Source organism: Panthera pardus, unplaced genomic scaffold (genome assembly GCF_024362965.1).
Source record: "Panthera pardus isolate Hobbes unplaced genomic scaffold, ASM2436296v1 HiC_scaffold_16, whole genome shotgun sequence".
In the NCBI taxonomy this organism is placed as follows: domain Eukaryota; kingdom Metazoa; phylum Chordata; class Mammalia; order Carnivora; family Felidae; genus Panthera; species Panthera pardus.
Window position 1 is genome coordinate 130,507,021 of NW_026526721.1, and position 17,787 is coordinate 130,524,807.

The window sequence follows — 17,787 nt, forward strand, 5'->3', positions numbered from 1 at the left end:
ATTCTAGTAACTATACATCTATGTACCTATGGTTTTAATTTTTTTCCAATTTCCAGCTAAACATTTCTAATGGGAATAATTATATAATCTTGAACTCATCAATTCCATCCTTTTTGAAGATGTTTATCTTACTTGACTCCCAGTCTTAAATCTGGCAGTGAGGAGGTGGTTGAGGGGAAAGTAGAGGGCAAGTTGAAAAAAAGAAGGTGCATTTTATTTAGAAGTCTATGATTTGTATTCCTTTTTTTTCCCCCAAAATATAGCTAACTGTGAAGAAGTAAGCAAATAAATCCCTGAAGGAGGAAATTTAGCAGTGAAAGGGAAATCTGGGATCAGGTGCATGTGAAGCAAATTACACCTGAACTCCATAAACTGACCATCTGTCCAGCTTGACCAGAACTACCCAAAGGATTTCAGGAGCACAGGTTGATAATGAATTGCAAATGAAACTCAGATGTTGTCTTGTCTCAAGGAACTAAACTCACCCTTTGAAATCTGTCCAGACTCCGCAAACAGAAACCTATCCCACCATAGCAATGCATGACTCTGGTTGGGGCAGCTTTACTGATCTTTTAGATATTTTTATTTTACATAATTGATGATCACCCTGATATCCATCTAGAAAAGAGTACACAGGGGCGCCTAGGTGGCTCAGTCATTTGAGCGCCCAACTTTGGATTTCAGCTCAGGTCATGATCTCACAGTCCTAGGGTCCACCCCCACACTGAGCTCCATGCTGGGCATGGAGCCTGCTTAAGATTCTCTCTCCCACAGCAGACCTATCCACAGAAACTTGGAAGGCCAGAAAGGAGTGGCAGGATATATTCAGTGTGCTGAATCAGAAAGATATGCAGGCAAGAATTCTTTTTTTTTAATTTTTTTAATGTTTTATTTATTTTTAAGACAGAGAGACAGAGCATGAGTGGGGAGGGGCAGAGAGAGAGGAGAACACAGAATCTGAAACAGGCTCCAGGCTATGAGCTGTCAGCACAGAGCCCGACGCGGGGCTCAAACTCACGAACTGTGACATCATGACCTGAGCCGAAGTTGGACACTCAACCAACTGAGCCACCCAGGTGCCCCTGCAGCCAAGAATTCTTTATCTAGCAAGGCTGACATTCAAAATAGAAAGAGAGATAAAAAGTTTCCCAGACAAACAGAACTTAAAACAGTTTGTGACCACTAAACCAGCCCTGCAAGAAATTTTAAGGGGAACTCTCTGAGGGGAGAAAAGATGAAAAAAAAAAAAAAAAAAAAAAAAAATATATATATATATATATATATATAAATAAATACCAAAAGCAACAAAGATTAGAAAGGACCAGAGAACACCACCAGAAACTCCAACTCTACAAGCATCATTACAGCAATAAATTCCTATCTTTCAGTACCACTCTAAATGTCAATGGACTCAATGCTCCAATCAAAAGACATAGGGTAACAGAATGGATAAGAAAACAAGATCCATCTAGATGCTGTTTACAAGAGACCCACTTCAGACATAAAGACACCTTCAGATTGAAAATAAGGGGATGAAGAACCATCTATCATGTTAATGGTCAACAAAAGAAAGCTGGAGTAGCCATACTTATATCAGACAATCTAGACTTTAATATAAGGACTGTATCAAGAGATGCAGAAGGGCATTATATCATAATCAAGGGGTCTATCCACCAAGAAGACCTAACAATTGTAAACATTTAGGCACCAAATGTGCAAGCACCCAAATATATAAATCAATTAATCACAAACATAAAGACATTCATCGATAGTAATACCATAATAGTAGGAGACTTCAACACCCCGCTCACAGCAATGGATAGATCATCTAATCAAAAAATCCACAAGGAAACAATGGCTTGGAATGACACACTGGACCAGATGGACTTAACAGATATATTCAGAACATTACACCCTGAAACCACAGAATATACATTCTTCTCCAGTGCACATGGAACATTCTCCAGAATAGACCACATACTGGGGCACAAATCAGTCCTAAGTAAGTACAAAGAGGTTGAGATCATACTGTGCATATTTTCAGACCACAATGCTATGAAACTCGAAATCAACCACAAGAAAAAATTTGTAAAGGTAACAAATACTTGGAGACTGAAGAACATCCTACTAAAGAATGAATGCACTAGCCAAGCAGTTAAAGAGGAAATTAAAAGTATATGGAAGTCAATGAAAATGATAACACCACAACCCAAAACCTCTGGGACGTAGCAAAGGTGGTCATAAGAGGAAAGTATATAGCAATCCAGGCCTTCTTAAAGAAGCAAGAAAGATCTCAGATATACAACCTAACCTTATGCCTTAAGGAGCTGGAAAAAGAACAGCAAATGAAACCCAAAGACAGGAAATAATAAAGATTAGAGCAGAAATTAATGCTATCGAAACCAAAAAAACAGAACAGATCAATGAAACCAAAAGCTGGTTCTTTGAAAGAATTAACAAAATTGACCAACCACTAGCCAGTTTGATCAAGAAGAAAAAGGAAAGGACCCAAATAAATAAAATCAAGAATGAAAGAGGAGAGATCACAATCAACACAGCAGAAATAAAAACAATAATAAGAGAATATCATGAGCAATTATATGCCAATAAAAAGGGCAATCTGGAAGAAATGGACAAATTCCTAGAAACATATAGACTACCAAAACTAAAACAGGAAGAAATAGAAAATTTGAACAGACCTATAGCCAGTAAGGAAATTGAATTAGTAATCAAAAATCTGCCAAAAAACAAGAGTCCAGGGCCAGATGGCTTTCCAGGGGAATTCTACCAAACATTTAGGGAAGAGTTAACACCTATTCTCTTGAAACTGTTCCAAAAAATAGAAATGGAAGGAAAACTTCCAAACTCTTTCTATGAAGCTAACATAACCTTGATTCCAAAAACAGACAGAGACCCCACTAAAAAGGAGAACTATAGACCAATTTCCCTGAAACACGGATACAAAAATCCTCAAGAAGATATTAGCCAACTGGATCCACAAATACATTACAAAAATTATTTGCCACGACCAAGTGGGATTTATACCTGGGATGGAGGGCTGGTTCAATATCTGCAAAACAATTAACGTGATTCATCACATCAATAATAGAAAGGACAACAACCATAGGATCCTCTCAACAGATGCAGAGAAAGCATTTGACAGCATCCTTTCTTGATAAAAACCCTCATGAAAGTAGGGATAGAAAGAGCATACCTCGAGATCATAAAAGCCATATATGAACGACCCAATGCTAATATCATCCTCAATGGGGAAAAACTGAGAGCTATCCCCCTGAGGTCAGGAATAAGACAGGGATGTCCACTCTCGCCACTGTTATTCAACATAGTTTTGGAAGTCTTAGCCTCTGCAATCAGAAATACAAAGAAATAGAAGGCATCCAAATCGGCCAGGAGGAGGTCAAACTTTCACTCTTCGCAAATGACATGACACTCTATATGGAAAACCCAAAAGATTCCACCAAAAAACTGCTAGAATTGATTCATGAATTCAGCAAAGTTGCAGGATATAAAATCAACGCACAGAAATTGGTTGCATTCCTATACACCAACAATGAAGCAACAGAAAGAAAAATCAAGGAATCAATCTCATTTACATTGCATCAAAACCCATAAAATACCAGGAAAAAATCTAATCAAAAAAGTGAAAAATCTATAAACTGAAAACTATAGAAAGCTTATGAAAGAAATTGAAGAAGACACAAAGAAAGGGAAAAAGATTCCATGCTCCTGGATAGGAAGAACAAATATTTTTAAAATGTCAATACTATCCAAAGCAATCTACATATGCAATGCAATCCCTATCAAAATAACACCAGCATTCTTCACAGAGCTAGAACAAATAATCCTAAAATTTGTATGGAACCAGAAAAGACCCTGAATAGCCAAAGCAATCTTGAAAAAGAAAACCAAAGTGAGAGGCATCATAATCCCAGACTTTAAGCTATACACAAAGCTGTAATCATCAAGACATTATGGTACTGGCACAAGAACAGACACTCAGATCAATGGAACAGAAGAGAGAACCCAGAAATGGATCCACAAATGTATGGCCAACTAATCTTTGACAAAGCAGACAAGAATATCCAAAGGAAGGAATAAAGACAGTCTCTTCAGCAAGTGGTACTGGGAAAACTGGACAGCGACATGCAGAAGAATGAACCTGGACCACTTTCTTACACCATACACAAAAATAACTCAAAATGGATGAAAGACCTCAATGTAAGACAGGAAGCTGTCACAATCCTTGAGGAGAAAGCAGGAAAAAACCTCTTTGATCTTGGCCGCAGCAACTTCTTACTCAACATGTCTCTGGAGGCAAGGGAAACAAAAGCAAAAATGAACCACTGGGACCTCATCAAAACAAAAAGCTTCTGCACAGGGAAGGAAACAATCAGCGAAACTAAAAGGCAACCGACAGAATGGGAGAAGATATTTGCAAATGACATATCAGATAAAGGGTTAGTATCCAAAATCAATAAAGAACTTATCAAACTCAACACCCAAAAAACAAAGAATCCAGTGAAGAAATGGGCAAAAACATGGATAGACCCTTCTCCACAGAAGACATCCAGATGGCCAACCGACACATGAAAAAATGCTCCACATCACTTATCATCAGGGAAATACAAATCAAAACCACAATGAGATACCACCTTACACCTGTCACAATGGCTAACATTAACAACTCAGGCAACAACAGATGTTGGCGAGGATGCGGAGAAATCCTCTTTTGCTCTGCTGGTGGGAATCCAAATTGGTGCAGCCACTCTGGAAAACAGTATTTTTAGTCCTCAAAAAACTAAAAATAGAACTACCCTAAGACATAGCAATTGCACTACTAGGCATTTATCCAAGGCATACAGGTGTGCTGTTTCAAAGGGACACATGCACCCCCATGTTTATAGCAGCACTATCAACAACAGCCAAAGTATGGAAAGAGCCCAAATGTCCATCCATGGATGAATGGATAAAGAAGACGTGGTGTATATATATACAATGGAGTATTACTCGACAATCAAAAAGAATGAAATCTTGCCATTTGCAACTACGTGCATGGAACTAGAGGGTATTATGCTAAGTGAAATTAGTCAGAGAAAGACAAAGATCGTATGACTTCACTCATATGAGGACTTTAAGAGACAAAACAGATGAACATAAGGGAAAGGTAACAAAATATAAGAACAGGGAGGGGTACAAAACAAAAGAGACTCATAAATATGGAGAACAAACTGAGGGTTACTGGAGGGGCTGTGGGAGGGGGGGATGGGCTAAATGGGTAAGAGGCACTAAGGAATCTACTCCTGAAATCATTGTTGCACCATGTGCTAACTAAACAGATGTAAATTTTTAAAAATAAAAAATAAAATTTAAAAAAATGATTCTCTCTCTCCCTCGCTTTCTGCCCCTCTCCCAGACTTGTGCTTTCTCTATCTCTCTCTCTAAAAGGAAGAAAGAAAGAAAGAAAGAAAGAAAGAAAGAAAGAAAGAAAGAAAGAAAGAAAGAAAGAAAGAAAGAGTATACATAATTTAAGCAGTTGAATAGAGAGTAATATAAATTTAATAAAAGAATAGTGGGATTTGCTTTAGTGTGTTGTATCCTAAATGAAAATGTGTACTGAGGTGGAGTTGAATATCAATATAAACTTTATCTAAATAAAATGAAAGACACTGGACTCCTTAAACTAATATTTCAGAAGCAGTATTATATAGCAACCATTTTATAAGGGCCTAACATATCCCAGAACCTCTATTAGTTCTCCCTGAGCTTTAAGACGCATACAAATCACCCAGGGATTTTGTTTAAATTTTGATTCTGAATATTTGGGGAAAAGTGGCAACTACATCAGAAGCATAGTTTCTGCATCTTCCTTAAATTCACATGGAAAGCAGAGCAGCTAGATAGCAAAACCATTTTTGAAATGTTGACCAACATTTTCAACAAAGTTAGGTGGCAAGGTGTCCCTTGAAACCTAGAAATACAAGGAAGTGGAGACAAACCACAGCCACCATGTGACCTGCACAGTATCGGCATCTTTGTGAGAAGAAGCAGAGGGAATCAATGGAGCAATTGAAGGACCCCATAACAGAAGAACTTCAAAATGGCCCCAAATTACTTACTGAAAAGCACAGTAGACCCATTCAAGAATAGCTTCTGAAAGTATTAGGGGATCTGCCCAATCCAAAAGCTGCATGAATGCAAGAAAATCCCAGGGTAAGCCCTAAAGGGTCTGGAGCAGAATATTCCAGGACTGTCCAATACAATTTTTTGTAATGTCAGAAATATTCTATGTTTCTGTACACAATAACCAGTAGCCACATGTGGCCACTGAGCACTTGAAATGTAGCTAAGGTGTCTGAGGAACTGAATTTTCAAAAGAATATTTAATTTTTTTAATGCTTATTTATTTTTGCGAGAGAGAAAGAGCATGAGTGTGGCAGAGGCAGAGAGAGGGAGACACAGAATCCGAAGCAGGCTCCAGGCTCTGAGCTGTCAGCACAGAGCCTGATGTGGGGCCTGAACTTGTGAACCACGAGATCATGACCTGAGCCGAAGTCAAACGCTTAACTGACTGAGCCATCCAGGCACCCCTCAAAAGAACATGTAAAAGCAAAGGTGAATGTATTCTTTCCACCCTATCATCCAAATATACTATCATGTTTGCAGGAAAACTCACAAAAATTTAGAAGTAAAGTTTGGGTGAATTTCGTCTTGTACATACCAGCTCTTTTTAATTACTTTCTTCCAGCATTGAGCACAATGTTTGAAAGAAGATCATCTGCTCTTCCTCCTGTGTGGTGGTCCTATGTCCTCCACACCATAAAAATTTGGCCAATGGAAGAACAGAAGATGGAAGCAACAGCAAGGGGAGAGAGGAGGACAGGGAGATCACAGCGTGGTTGAGGAGAAAATGAAAGGGAAATGTTTTTCTTTTGCATCTTTAGCTACTCTCGGGGTCATGATCACAGATTCCATATAAACTATAAAGTTTGGGAAATGAACATGGGCAGTGTTCAAAGTTGGGGTGAGAAGGTGGATTGGCAATGGAAATGATGATTCAAGTATTCCTCCATTGCCGATTGTTATTCACTCAGCCGCTCCATAAAGGCTGGATACGGCAACAGCCTGCACCGCTTCACATTTTGATGGAATGGCTGTGCTCCAACTGCTTTAATCATCTCTGGTAGTTTCCATAGGGTCTTTTAAGATGGACAGAGCATTAGGAGTACGGAATATATGAAGTTAATACAAGGCCTGCCTATCTCCCTTCTTTAGGCTCCACCAGCCTCTCCCTGCTCCAGTCTATTTTTTAACACTGTTTAACAGAGGAAACAGATAAATAAAAATCTTTAATTCCAACAGTAAGGCCTTGGGGAGAACAGTTCCAAAGTGGTGGCATCATGAGGAGCTCAGCAGACCTGCTCCTTAGCAAAACAGCCGTAACTAGTGAAAATTACCAAAAACCCCCAACAATTTAATGTCACTGAAAATTGTCTTAAGGGCATACTGTAAATGAGGAGACATTTATTCAAAAAAATCTATTAAGTCTCTGTAAAAACAAGAGTTTGTGGCACTTAGCCACTCCCTCAGCTTAATGTGACAAAAATTTCACTCTGAGCAAGTGTGGCCAAGAAGATGGGGTTCCCCCTTCCTCCAGAAACCAGTCATGGGCTTGGATATCTCTCCAGAAGGAACAAGCTTCTGGCATTTCTCATCTCCCCAGCTTTGTTATACAGATTAAATGCCAGGTGAGTGTAACCAAGACATTAAGGGCTCCTTTCCTCTACCTAGTTCCTACTAGTAGAATGGGGGCTCTACACCAGGAACAGCAGGCAGAGAATACTGGGGTGCCCTGATCACCTTTGCTCACAGGGTAGAGGTTCCATCCCAGAAGAGGCAAGCCAAGAAGAGAGGCTACTGCCCCTGGCCAGTACCCTGCTCATGAGCTGGAGTGTCACTCTAAGAAAAGTGGGCCATGTCCCTACCTCCATCTCCTGAGCAGTGCTCAGATATTTTGCCTAGGGCTAAGACAGGCCATAATAAGAGAGGGTTCAGAAGCTCTCCCCAAAGGGACTGATTTTATTTGGAACAGAGTGTAGGAAATTTAAGCCTAAACTCCACTCTCAGAAATGATGAAGATTTTGGTGGCAAGCAATTAAGAGGAGATTGGCAGTTTCATGAGCACAATAAGCTACTTCACCAGAGAAAATCAGGGAAAGAGATAGTTAAAAATATCCAAATTTCAAACCTGAAAGACTGGCCTCAAAAACTACATCTGCAAAGAGGCTCAAATTTAATTGGAACAGACTGGAGAGCAACCTCAAGGCATTGTTGAAAATAATAGAGCAATGAGTTGGCAATTAGTTAAGGCTAACAACTGGGTGTAATACCAGCAGAAACAGCTCAACAGAGAGATAGGGAAAGGGACAGAGAGCCTTTCTAAAACCACGGTCATCCCAATGCTCACTGCACACGTGCCCAAGGCTATACTCTTTGAGGAATGACACTAGAGGTTTCACATTGGAAGGGAAATAGGTTTCAGTAGAATAATCAGGTATGTCACTAAGTGAATAAGGAAGCAAACAATAGCAGGGCACCTGGGTGGCTCAGTCGCTTGAGCACACAACTCTTGATATTGACTCAGGCCATGATCTCACAGTTCATGGGACCAAGTCCCATGCTGGGCTCCATGTTGACACCGCAGAGCCTGCTGGTGATTCTCTCTCTCTCCCTCTCCTTCTGCCCCTCCCCCACTCATGCACTCTCATGCTGTGTCTCTCAAAATAAATAAATAAACGTAGAAAAAAAAAAGAGAGGCAAACAATAGCAAGCCTCAGAGAGGTGGGAGGAATACGAAGAATAAATATTCAGAGTTGATACAATGCATTATCTAAAATGTTCAGTTTTCACTAATAATGAGATATGCAAAGGAAAATATCCATATACAGAGAGGGAAAGCAGGAAATAGAAACTAACTGAGAGGTCTCGGATATCAGATTTAACAGACAAAGACTTCCAATCAACATCATAAATATGTTCAAAGAACTAAAAGAAACCATGTTTAAATAAGTAGAGTATGATATAATGTGACACCAAATGAAGAATATCTGTAAAGAGATAAGAAATTATATTAAAAAAAAAAGCACCAAATAGAAATTCTGTAGTTGAAACGTACCATAACTGAAAGAAAAAAATTCGCTACAGGGGCTCAACAGTAGACTTTAACTAGCAGAAGAATCAATGAACTTGAAGATAGATAGACAGATATTATACAATCTGAAGAGCACAGAGAAAAATTAAGAAAAATGAATAAAGCCTTAGAGAAGTGTGGGAGACCATGAAGCACACCAACATATGCATAATGGGAGTACCAGAAGGCAAGGAGAGAGAGAAAAGAGAAGAAAAAATACACAAAGAAATAATGGCTGAAAACTTTTCAAATCTGAGGAAATACATCAATCTATATGTCCAAGAGGCTCAACTGACTCAAAGTAGGATAAATGCAAATCCACACCCATATACACTGCACCCTAAAAATGCTTAAATACAAAAACAAAGATAAAATCTTCAAAGAAAACATTAAATAATGCTTAATAAACATTACTGGTTGAAAAAAATGATTGTATCCAAGTATAGAATACTATGCAAACATTTAAATGATATGTAGATATATTTTGTTAATGCAGAGCAATATTTCCTTTTGCTAAGTGAAAAAAAGCAGGTTGTAAAATTATAAACTGTATGATTTTTTTTTTTTGTAGTGACAAATACATTTATTTGGATAAAGTGCTTAGCACATTAACTGTCAATCACAGAGTAAGCACTCTATAGACAACTTTGGTTCTGTTGCTGTGGTTGTATTATGACCTTTAGTAAAACTGACCAGGCTGGATATTATCTCCAGATTTTATATCAGTCATTTCATGCTAGTCATTGAAAGCAGATATTAATATCCAAATCTACTGCACTTGACTGAAATGTTTTCCTACTTAGCTTCTGTTGGGTGAAAATAATGACACCAGTTGTCACTCCCTAGGAAGGCATTCCTTGCCTAACAGCTTAGTTCTAAATCCACACAAGAATTTCTCAGACCGTGGGAAGGTGAGAGAAATGGGCTCTCTTGCTCCAGAGCTTCCTTCACCAAGATGGAGCTGTTGGCTGCCAGCTACTTGTAGGCCCCACATTAGCTACACGCACTGCTGCCAAGTTGGCCTTGCTTTCCTCAATCCTTCACCAGAAAACAGACTCGTTCTCCACCCTGGTCCCTTTCCCTGTCTCGTTTGGGAACACTCTCCTATGAGGATACTTTCTTAGTTCTGGTAGATCAGGCAGGTGCCAGTTCTTTGTTTTCTTCTACCTGTAGCTAAGCCTTGTCTGACATTTTTGCCCAACATCACTAAAGTCTGACTTAGAGTGTGAACTAGACTCCTACCATGTCTCTTAAGCAGCCAACCCTTGGAGCAGATCTCTGAGCAAAATCCTGAGAGCTTCGCATTACACTCTGATACCCCTACTATGCCCACCATCATTCCCTCCACTAAAATTGTCCAAAGAACATAGGGGCACAAGATTAAAGAGCCATCTCGTCGCCTTTCACAAGAGAGATAAGTCCAACAATGAAATATTCTGTTTCTTTTCTGTTTAATTATAGAACCATTATTCCAATAGTATTGTCCTTTATTTGTTTCTCCTACCAAAACAATAAATTCTAACTATTCAAAGTCTAAATCAGTTTAAAGAGCTGCCCTAGGAACCCAACTCCTATATTATATTTTTCTGTGGGGGAGAAGTGTTCAGCAACTGCTTATACAAATCAGCAGGGTTCAAAGTACTGTTCTCAATGAACCTAATTATCCTAACCTTCCAGTGTTTATAAACTTTTGGAACCTCACCCACTTTTAAGAGAGAGACTTCTCTGTACTTGATTGCTATAAATAATTGAATCCCAAAAGGTTTAACAGATTGCAGAAAGAGGATAAGGTTACAATGGGCAAACATTAACAGATGAAATATAATTAGTAGTATACCAATTCTTCATTAAGTATTATAGATATCATAAGTACAGCTATTAGTGTTAAAACAAAACACCTGTCAATTATTCACAAGTATTTCCAATTACAAGAAAATATTCCACAGTAAACATATGCTACACACTGAGATTCGGAAAACAAATTCTCAACCCCATTCAATCTATTTTTTCTGAGTGTCTCCCAAAGATTACTCATCACACTTATGTATATGCCATTATAATTAATAGTTCTCTGTTATTCTTTCCACTTTAGGTTTGGCAATAGAAATTTCATTACCAGATAAGCCTGTTTTGATTCAGATACAACTAAGGTAATTACCAAATTCATAATAAGGTGGTTATTTGGGGTCAGGGTGATGATAAGTCCTTAGCTTGTACTTGCTGAATGGTTAATAATATCTGCAAGGAGAGCTGACCTAATGCTCACAAAAAATACATTAAAATTCTCCTGCATTTTTATATTTGGGAGGTTTTAGGTTTTTTTAAGTTTTGTCTGAGACAAATACCATTTTTATAAGCTTAAAACATTATAGCAATACTATTCTTATTATTCTATAGCCCTGTAATTCTGATATTCTTGATAATTCCTATATTCTTTATGATATTCCTATAATTCCCATATTAGGAATATTCCTATAATTCTTTATGCAATACTGATATTCCTATAATTCTTTTGCAATATTAGGAGCAGGGTTTTTTTTTTAATGTTTATTTACTTGGAGAAACACAGTGTGAGTGGGGGAAAGGCAGAGAGAGAGAGAGAATCCCAAGCAGGGTCCCTGCTGTCAGCACAGAGCTGGATGTGGGGCTCAAACTCATGAACCATGAGATCATGACCTTAGCTGAAATCAAGAGTCAGATGCTTAACTGACTGAGCCACCCAGATGCCCCTAAGATCAGATTGTAAAAAAAGAACTACAATAGACCCAATGAAGACCAAAAGAACTGTGTGCTTTTTACTCTTCCGTCTGTGGGTCCTGTTGCCCAAGTTTCTGAGGAGACATACATCTGATTCGGCAAGCAAATGTAGATACCCGACCAAAAGAGCCAGCCTTCTTGCTACATGTAATTCCAAAGGCTTAGCAATGGGCTTCATAAATTAATTTATTCTTTATTCAAATGAGAGGATGTAACATCTTCCTGACGTACCATGTAATTTTAATTACGAAGAAATTATAGATTTGAACCTATTTTTAAATGTCCAAATAATAAACAAAATTAAGTGCAAAGAGAGTTGTAAATATGCAACCCAAATCCAATCCAAAGCCCAAGATTGATCTTCTCGAACTGAAGAAAGCTACTCAAAAAAGAGCAAGAAGACTTCCTAAGGGGCATCTAGTAGTAGATGCTCGATAAAGCAAAATCTAAAGAAACTCATTCCCTGGAACATACCTTTGTGGTTTTTGTTTATTTTGTGTTTGTTTTGGGAGGAGAGTATTAGGGGAAGGTTATGATAGAGGAAAGATGGTAGGTAAATTGGAAAAGACCATCAGGGTAGAAACGGGCTAACAATGAAAAAATAAAAACCACTGAAGAATGTAGAAATGAATAATCACAAGAATGAACTGAAGGGACAGGATGGATGGCTATCTGCCATAGCCAGACCTAATGTTGACAGTGTTCTCTCCCACTTGGGAGGCACCAGAACAAGAACACGAGTAATGACCCTTGTGAAAATCCAAAGTCATATCCACTGTTGTGCTTACTTTTCCCTTGCTGCAGGAAAGGTAACTTTCTACTTTATCTTCTTTAGAAGAATGAAGTAGACATAATCTTTCACACTGCTCATCTTTGAAAGCTCAGAAGTACTTAAGTTGATTTGCATACAATAATTATTTACTTAATTAACAGGCTCTCAACTAGATTGTCCTTTCAACCCTTAACAAGCTGAAAATTATATGATTCCTCTTCAAAGAGAAGAGATTTTCCCTAAATAGGATCTATTGCTAACAATAGAATACAATTTTCCACGAGGCTTCTGTACTGAGATTTGACTGGTTCCATGACAAAGAATGAGAGATTCCTTTGGTACAAGAGCACATATAAATGGAGAAATCTCAGATGCATCTATCATTGAAAACCCAGACATTTTTAAATTTACATTTATTCTTAAAAGCTAGTATCTTCAGTAAAAATTCTTATATGCAACAAGAAGAAAAAAAATAAAGCTGTACATTCTCCACAGAAGTGGAAGCTAATCTTAAATAAAATAAAGCACAGTGTTTAGGATTATAACTACTTTATATAATAGGCTAGCAGAAATCTATCAACATTTAATGTTTATGATACATTAAGAACTTTCCCTTGTGGTTCAAGAAGAAAAAAATCCAAACTAACCAATTAACCTGTAAATAAAGAGAATTTCTAAAATTAATATAATGAAAATAGCAAGTTCGAAATCCAAAAAAACTCTCCTTTACTCTGGTCAAAGAATGACTCATACTTCAAAAATAAAGTGAGTGGATGTAGCAAGTAAATGAGCCTAAAACCAAAATGCATTGTTCTCTCAGTGCAGCAGATGTATACATCATCAGGACTAGCCCACTGCCCACTCACCAGATGTCCGACTTTGTGTTGTAACCTTGGTGTTTCAGAGCCTCTGGACTCATGTAATGAGGAGTTCCAGTTAAAGTGGTGGCTAGATCACAGGATCCCATTAGGAGTCGAGAAACTCCAAAATCCCCTTGAAATAAAAATTAATTTTTACAAATACTTTAAAACAATGAAAACCAGCCTGGAAATTAACAACTGTCTAATTTGACAATTTTAAATATGCAATGACTCATATACCGTTTTAAAGGAAAAGAGAAGAAAAATAATATCTTTTAAATCACACAATGCTGGTGAATAGTTTTAAAAAACATAGCCTTAGGGGTGCCTGGGTGGCTCAGTCAGTTAAGTGTCAGACTTTGGCTCAGATCATGATCTCACGGTTAGTGAGTTCCAGACCCGTGTCGGACTCTGTGCTGACAGCTGGGAGCCTGGAGCCTGCTTCGGATTCTGTGTCTCCCTCTCTCTGCCCCTCTCCTGCTCACGTTCTGTCCCTCTCTGTCTCTCAAAAAGAAATAAACATTAAAAAAAACCACATAAACACAAAACATAGGCCTTATAGGAGAAATAAGACTTTGAGCCAGAAAAGCTAAAACTTTTTATTTCTGGAATTATGGAGAACCAGCAACTTGAAACAAAAAGCTATTTCAGGTCTGAAATAACAAACAAACAAAATTATTCTGGAAGGGCTGAATATAATGCTCTGCAATTGCACCTGAGGGGGGAGTGTTTGTTCTTCATTTACAATAAAGAAAAAATTTCATATAAAAGACCTGAGACTTTTGAAGAACACGACTATAAAAGTTTGAATCTATTAGCTTCTCTTTACTCACCTAACTAGTTACATGCTTTTATGCTTTCCCTTTCTAAGAACATCTGACAGGAATATTAAACAATCCAGTAACCATTATGAATGGAAGCATGGTTCTGAAGAACTAAAAATTAACAAATCTATTATATCAACATTTTAATTATCTGTGATAACTGCCAATTGCTTGTGATAAAATAAGTGGAAAACCTGTACTAATTAATCAAACTAGTAAAACAAGTCAACTACTTGCAAAGTGCCTGGCATGGAGTAAGAAACTCAAAAATTATTAGTTCAATTATCAAGTACATAGCAAATGTCTTACACTTCAATTTACATCAGATACTTGGAAACAAAATAATTGGGACTTTTGGCCTCAACCAAGAAAAAACAAAAGTTTGAGAAGTTAAAAATAAGCCAGAAATTACTCTAACACTTCTAGATACGATATACTTCAATGTGATATATTTATTGATAACATCTAGAATATACTCTCCCATGTTTCTGGAATACATATTTTAAAAAATCTTACCAATTTTAAGCAGATTATTTTTCAGAAATATATTCTTTGATTTCAAGTCTCGATGAAGTATCCTCCTACAAAAAGGCAAAAAAAACCCAAGATATCGAATTTTATGTAAAATATAAAATCTTTTATTTCTAACATAAGTAATATATATAGGTATATGTGAAGTGATTCACACATAAATACATATTCCCAAAGATATGTCTTTGAATGCTTAAAAGCTACAAATCCTCAGCATTTTCTAGTTCCCCTAAGGAAAATAAGAGTTTAAAAAACATTTTTTAAGTGAGCAGAACTTGTAGTTGGGAGAAGAGTGATGTGGTTTAAACTCTTTCAATAGTTCACTGTGTTTCAAATTTTATTGTGTTTCTGTAGCTGATATACATAGTACTGTATGTACTAGCCATACACTTAGTGGACAGACCAGTTATCATAAAGTTTTGCAATCTACTATAGATAATCTATTACATACTATATGTTATACTTACATATAACATATTTTTGTAGAACATACAATAGTTTCATATTCTAGAAATATTATATATATATAAACTATTATATGTATTAAATCAAAATGTTCAGGTTTTATGTGTTTGTGGAAATAATAATGCTGATGGTGATATTTAATAATAGATAACATTTATTAAGTCTGACTGTATAAGCTAGCAATATAAATTATGTCAGTTAAGACTTTTGTTTCCAGAATTATGAAGAACTAGACAACTTGAAAACATTTACCTAAGAAACACCTAAGAACGAGTCATAAAGTGTACAAATATCTTCACATATGCACAGCCGAGCCTACAAGAAAATGAAGCAAATTCCTGAGGCTTTATACAAAAAGAATACTGAAAATCCGAATGGGCAGTAGGTACTGATTTCTCAGCTGCCCCAGGGGGTGTGCTAAGGTCAGCAACCAATGGGCCAGTTTTAATGGCCTCATAGAAATAAGAGCCAAGACCTTGAGTCCATGTAATGTGGAGACCCATTAGTGGTTTGTACCTTAACTGAAAGGATGACCCAAGAACACTGACTCACAAGTAAACAAAATGACAAAAAAGTTTATCTGTACAGGTCTGAACTCTGAGTGGTAAAAAAAAAAAAAAGAAAAAAAAATCTCTCTCTTTTTTTTCTGTAACCATACCTCTCTGCTCACTCACATTTGGGATTCAAATATGCAATAGCTGTATGGCTTCAGAAATCCCAAGCCAAGAAATTAACATAAAAATTGGTTCTCAGCTGCTTATACCCTCTTGGGGCATCTACCAGAAGCAAATGCAAACTAAGAGTCAGCAGATAACACACACTAAAATTATACCCCTGAGATTTTCAGATAAGCCAGAAGGATTCAAACTCTGAAATAAGTTTATTTTAAGAGATTAAAATCATAAAGAAAGGAATAGAAAACATAAAATAGAAACGGGATACTATCCAGAAAAAGATGATGCTGATTTGAAAAACAACCAGATAGAGGGGCGCCTGGGTGGCTAAGTCAGTTAAGAGTCCAACTCTTGGTTTTGGTTCGGGACATGTTCTCAGTTTCTGAGTTTGAACTCCATGTTTGGCTCTGTGTGCAGATCCTGCTTGGGATTCTCTCTCTCTGTATCCCTCTGCCCCTCCCCACTCATGCTCCCTCTCTCTCTCTCTCTCTCTCTCCCTCAAAATAAATAAATAAACATTTTAAAAAAGAAAAAGAAAAAAAGAAAAACAACCAGATACAATTTCTAGGGGAAAAAATGTGATTGAAATTAAAAACTCAAAAATAAAACCTCAGCTTCAGCTATGATGGAGTAACTTTAACACTAAGTCTCCCACTTTCCATAGCTGTACAGAGAACACTGAAAAATTTAAACAATGTAAAATCTGAGTAAAATTTAAAAACAACAACAGGTCTTTGAAGACATCGGAGATCAGCTAAGGCAAACTTAGACAGTCAGCACCTGAGGAGCCAGACCCTGGAGAAAACGGAAATGCTGTGAGGTGAGCCCAACACTTGAGATTGTGTGTTCCTCTCAAGGCAGTTGACACAAGCAGAATGCTCTAGGCTAGAGCTTGCAGCACCTTCCCTTGGCTTACAAGACAAAAATTACAGTTCAAATCTACCAAGGCAGCTAGGACTTGAGGGGGAAATTTTCCAGTAAAAAAGGGAACAAAAGAGAAGTGAGTGACATTCTGCAAGGCTTTTACCCTTGAGGCACTTACTGAATCCTAAATTGTTAGGGGAAGACAGTAAGGAGAAGGTGGCTGCTAAGAGGTTAAAAACTAAGTAGAGCTTTAAGTATATTCACAAAGATGAGGCTGGGTCTTGGAAACCTTGAAGGACTACTTCTTAGATACTGGAACAAGACCAGCCTTCACAAAGTCTCAAACCAGCCTTAAACCAACTCAGTACCCGATTAGTTCAAGGTGATCTGCCCCTACTATAACTACCACCCAGAAAAACATTAGATCCTCTCCAGAAGAAGATAATACCACCCAACATCTCTACACTATTTCATACATATTGTCCACCATTCACTCAAAAACCAGCAAAAGAAAGTAGGGAGAGGAGAAAAAGGTATGTAACAAAATACAACGGTAGAAATACATTCCCTATATTGTTAATCACAAAGGATTCAAATCATGAATTAAAACACAGAGAAACAGGACTAAACTAGTTTTTAAAAACTGATATGAAGAACTTAACAGAAGACCATGGGGGAGAGGAAGGGGTGAAAAGTTACAGAGAGGGAGGGAGGCAAACCATAAGACACTCTTAAATATTGAGAACTGAGGGTTGATGGGGGGTGGGGAGGAGGGGAAAGTGGGTGATGGGCATTGAGGAGGGCACCTGTCGGGATGAGCACTGGGTGTTGT

At 37.6% G+C, this 17,787-nt stretch overlaps 1 protein-coding gene across 10 annotated transcripts in view; it reads right to left on the reverse strand.

Moving 5' to 3' along the window:
• Window positions 1-17,787, reverse strand: part of NEK11 (NIMA related kinase 11) — a 287,681-nt gene that overhangs the window by 187,029 nt on the left and 82,865 nt on the right. For all 10 annotated transcript variants that reach the window (XM_053903812.1, XM_053903815.1, XM_053903809.1 and 7 more), the window contains exons 5-6: window positions 14,938-15,002; window positions 13,604-13,730 (exon numbers count right to left, since the gene is read on the reverse strand). In XM_053903812.1, the coding sequence (XP_053759787.1) occupies window positions 13,604-13,730; window positions 14,938-15,002 (192 nt within the window). The remainder of the gene's footprint in view (window positions 1-13,603; window positions 13,731-14,937; window positions 15,003-17,787) is intronic.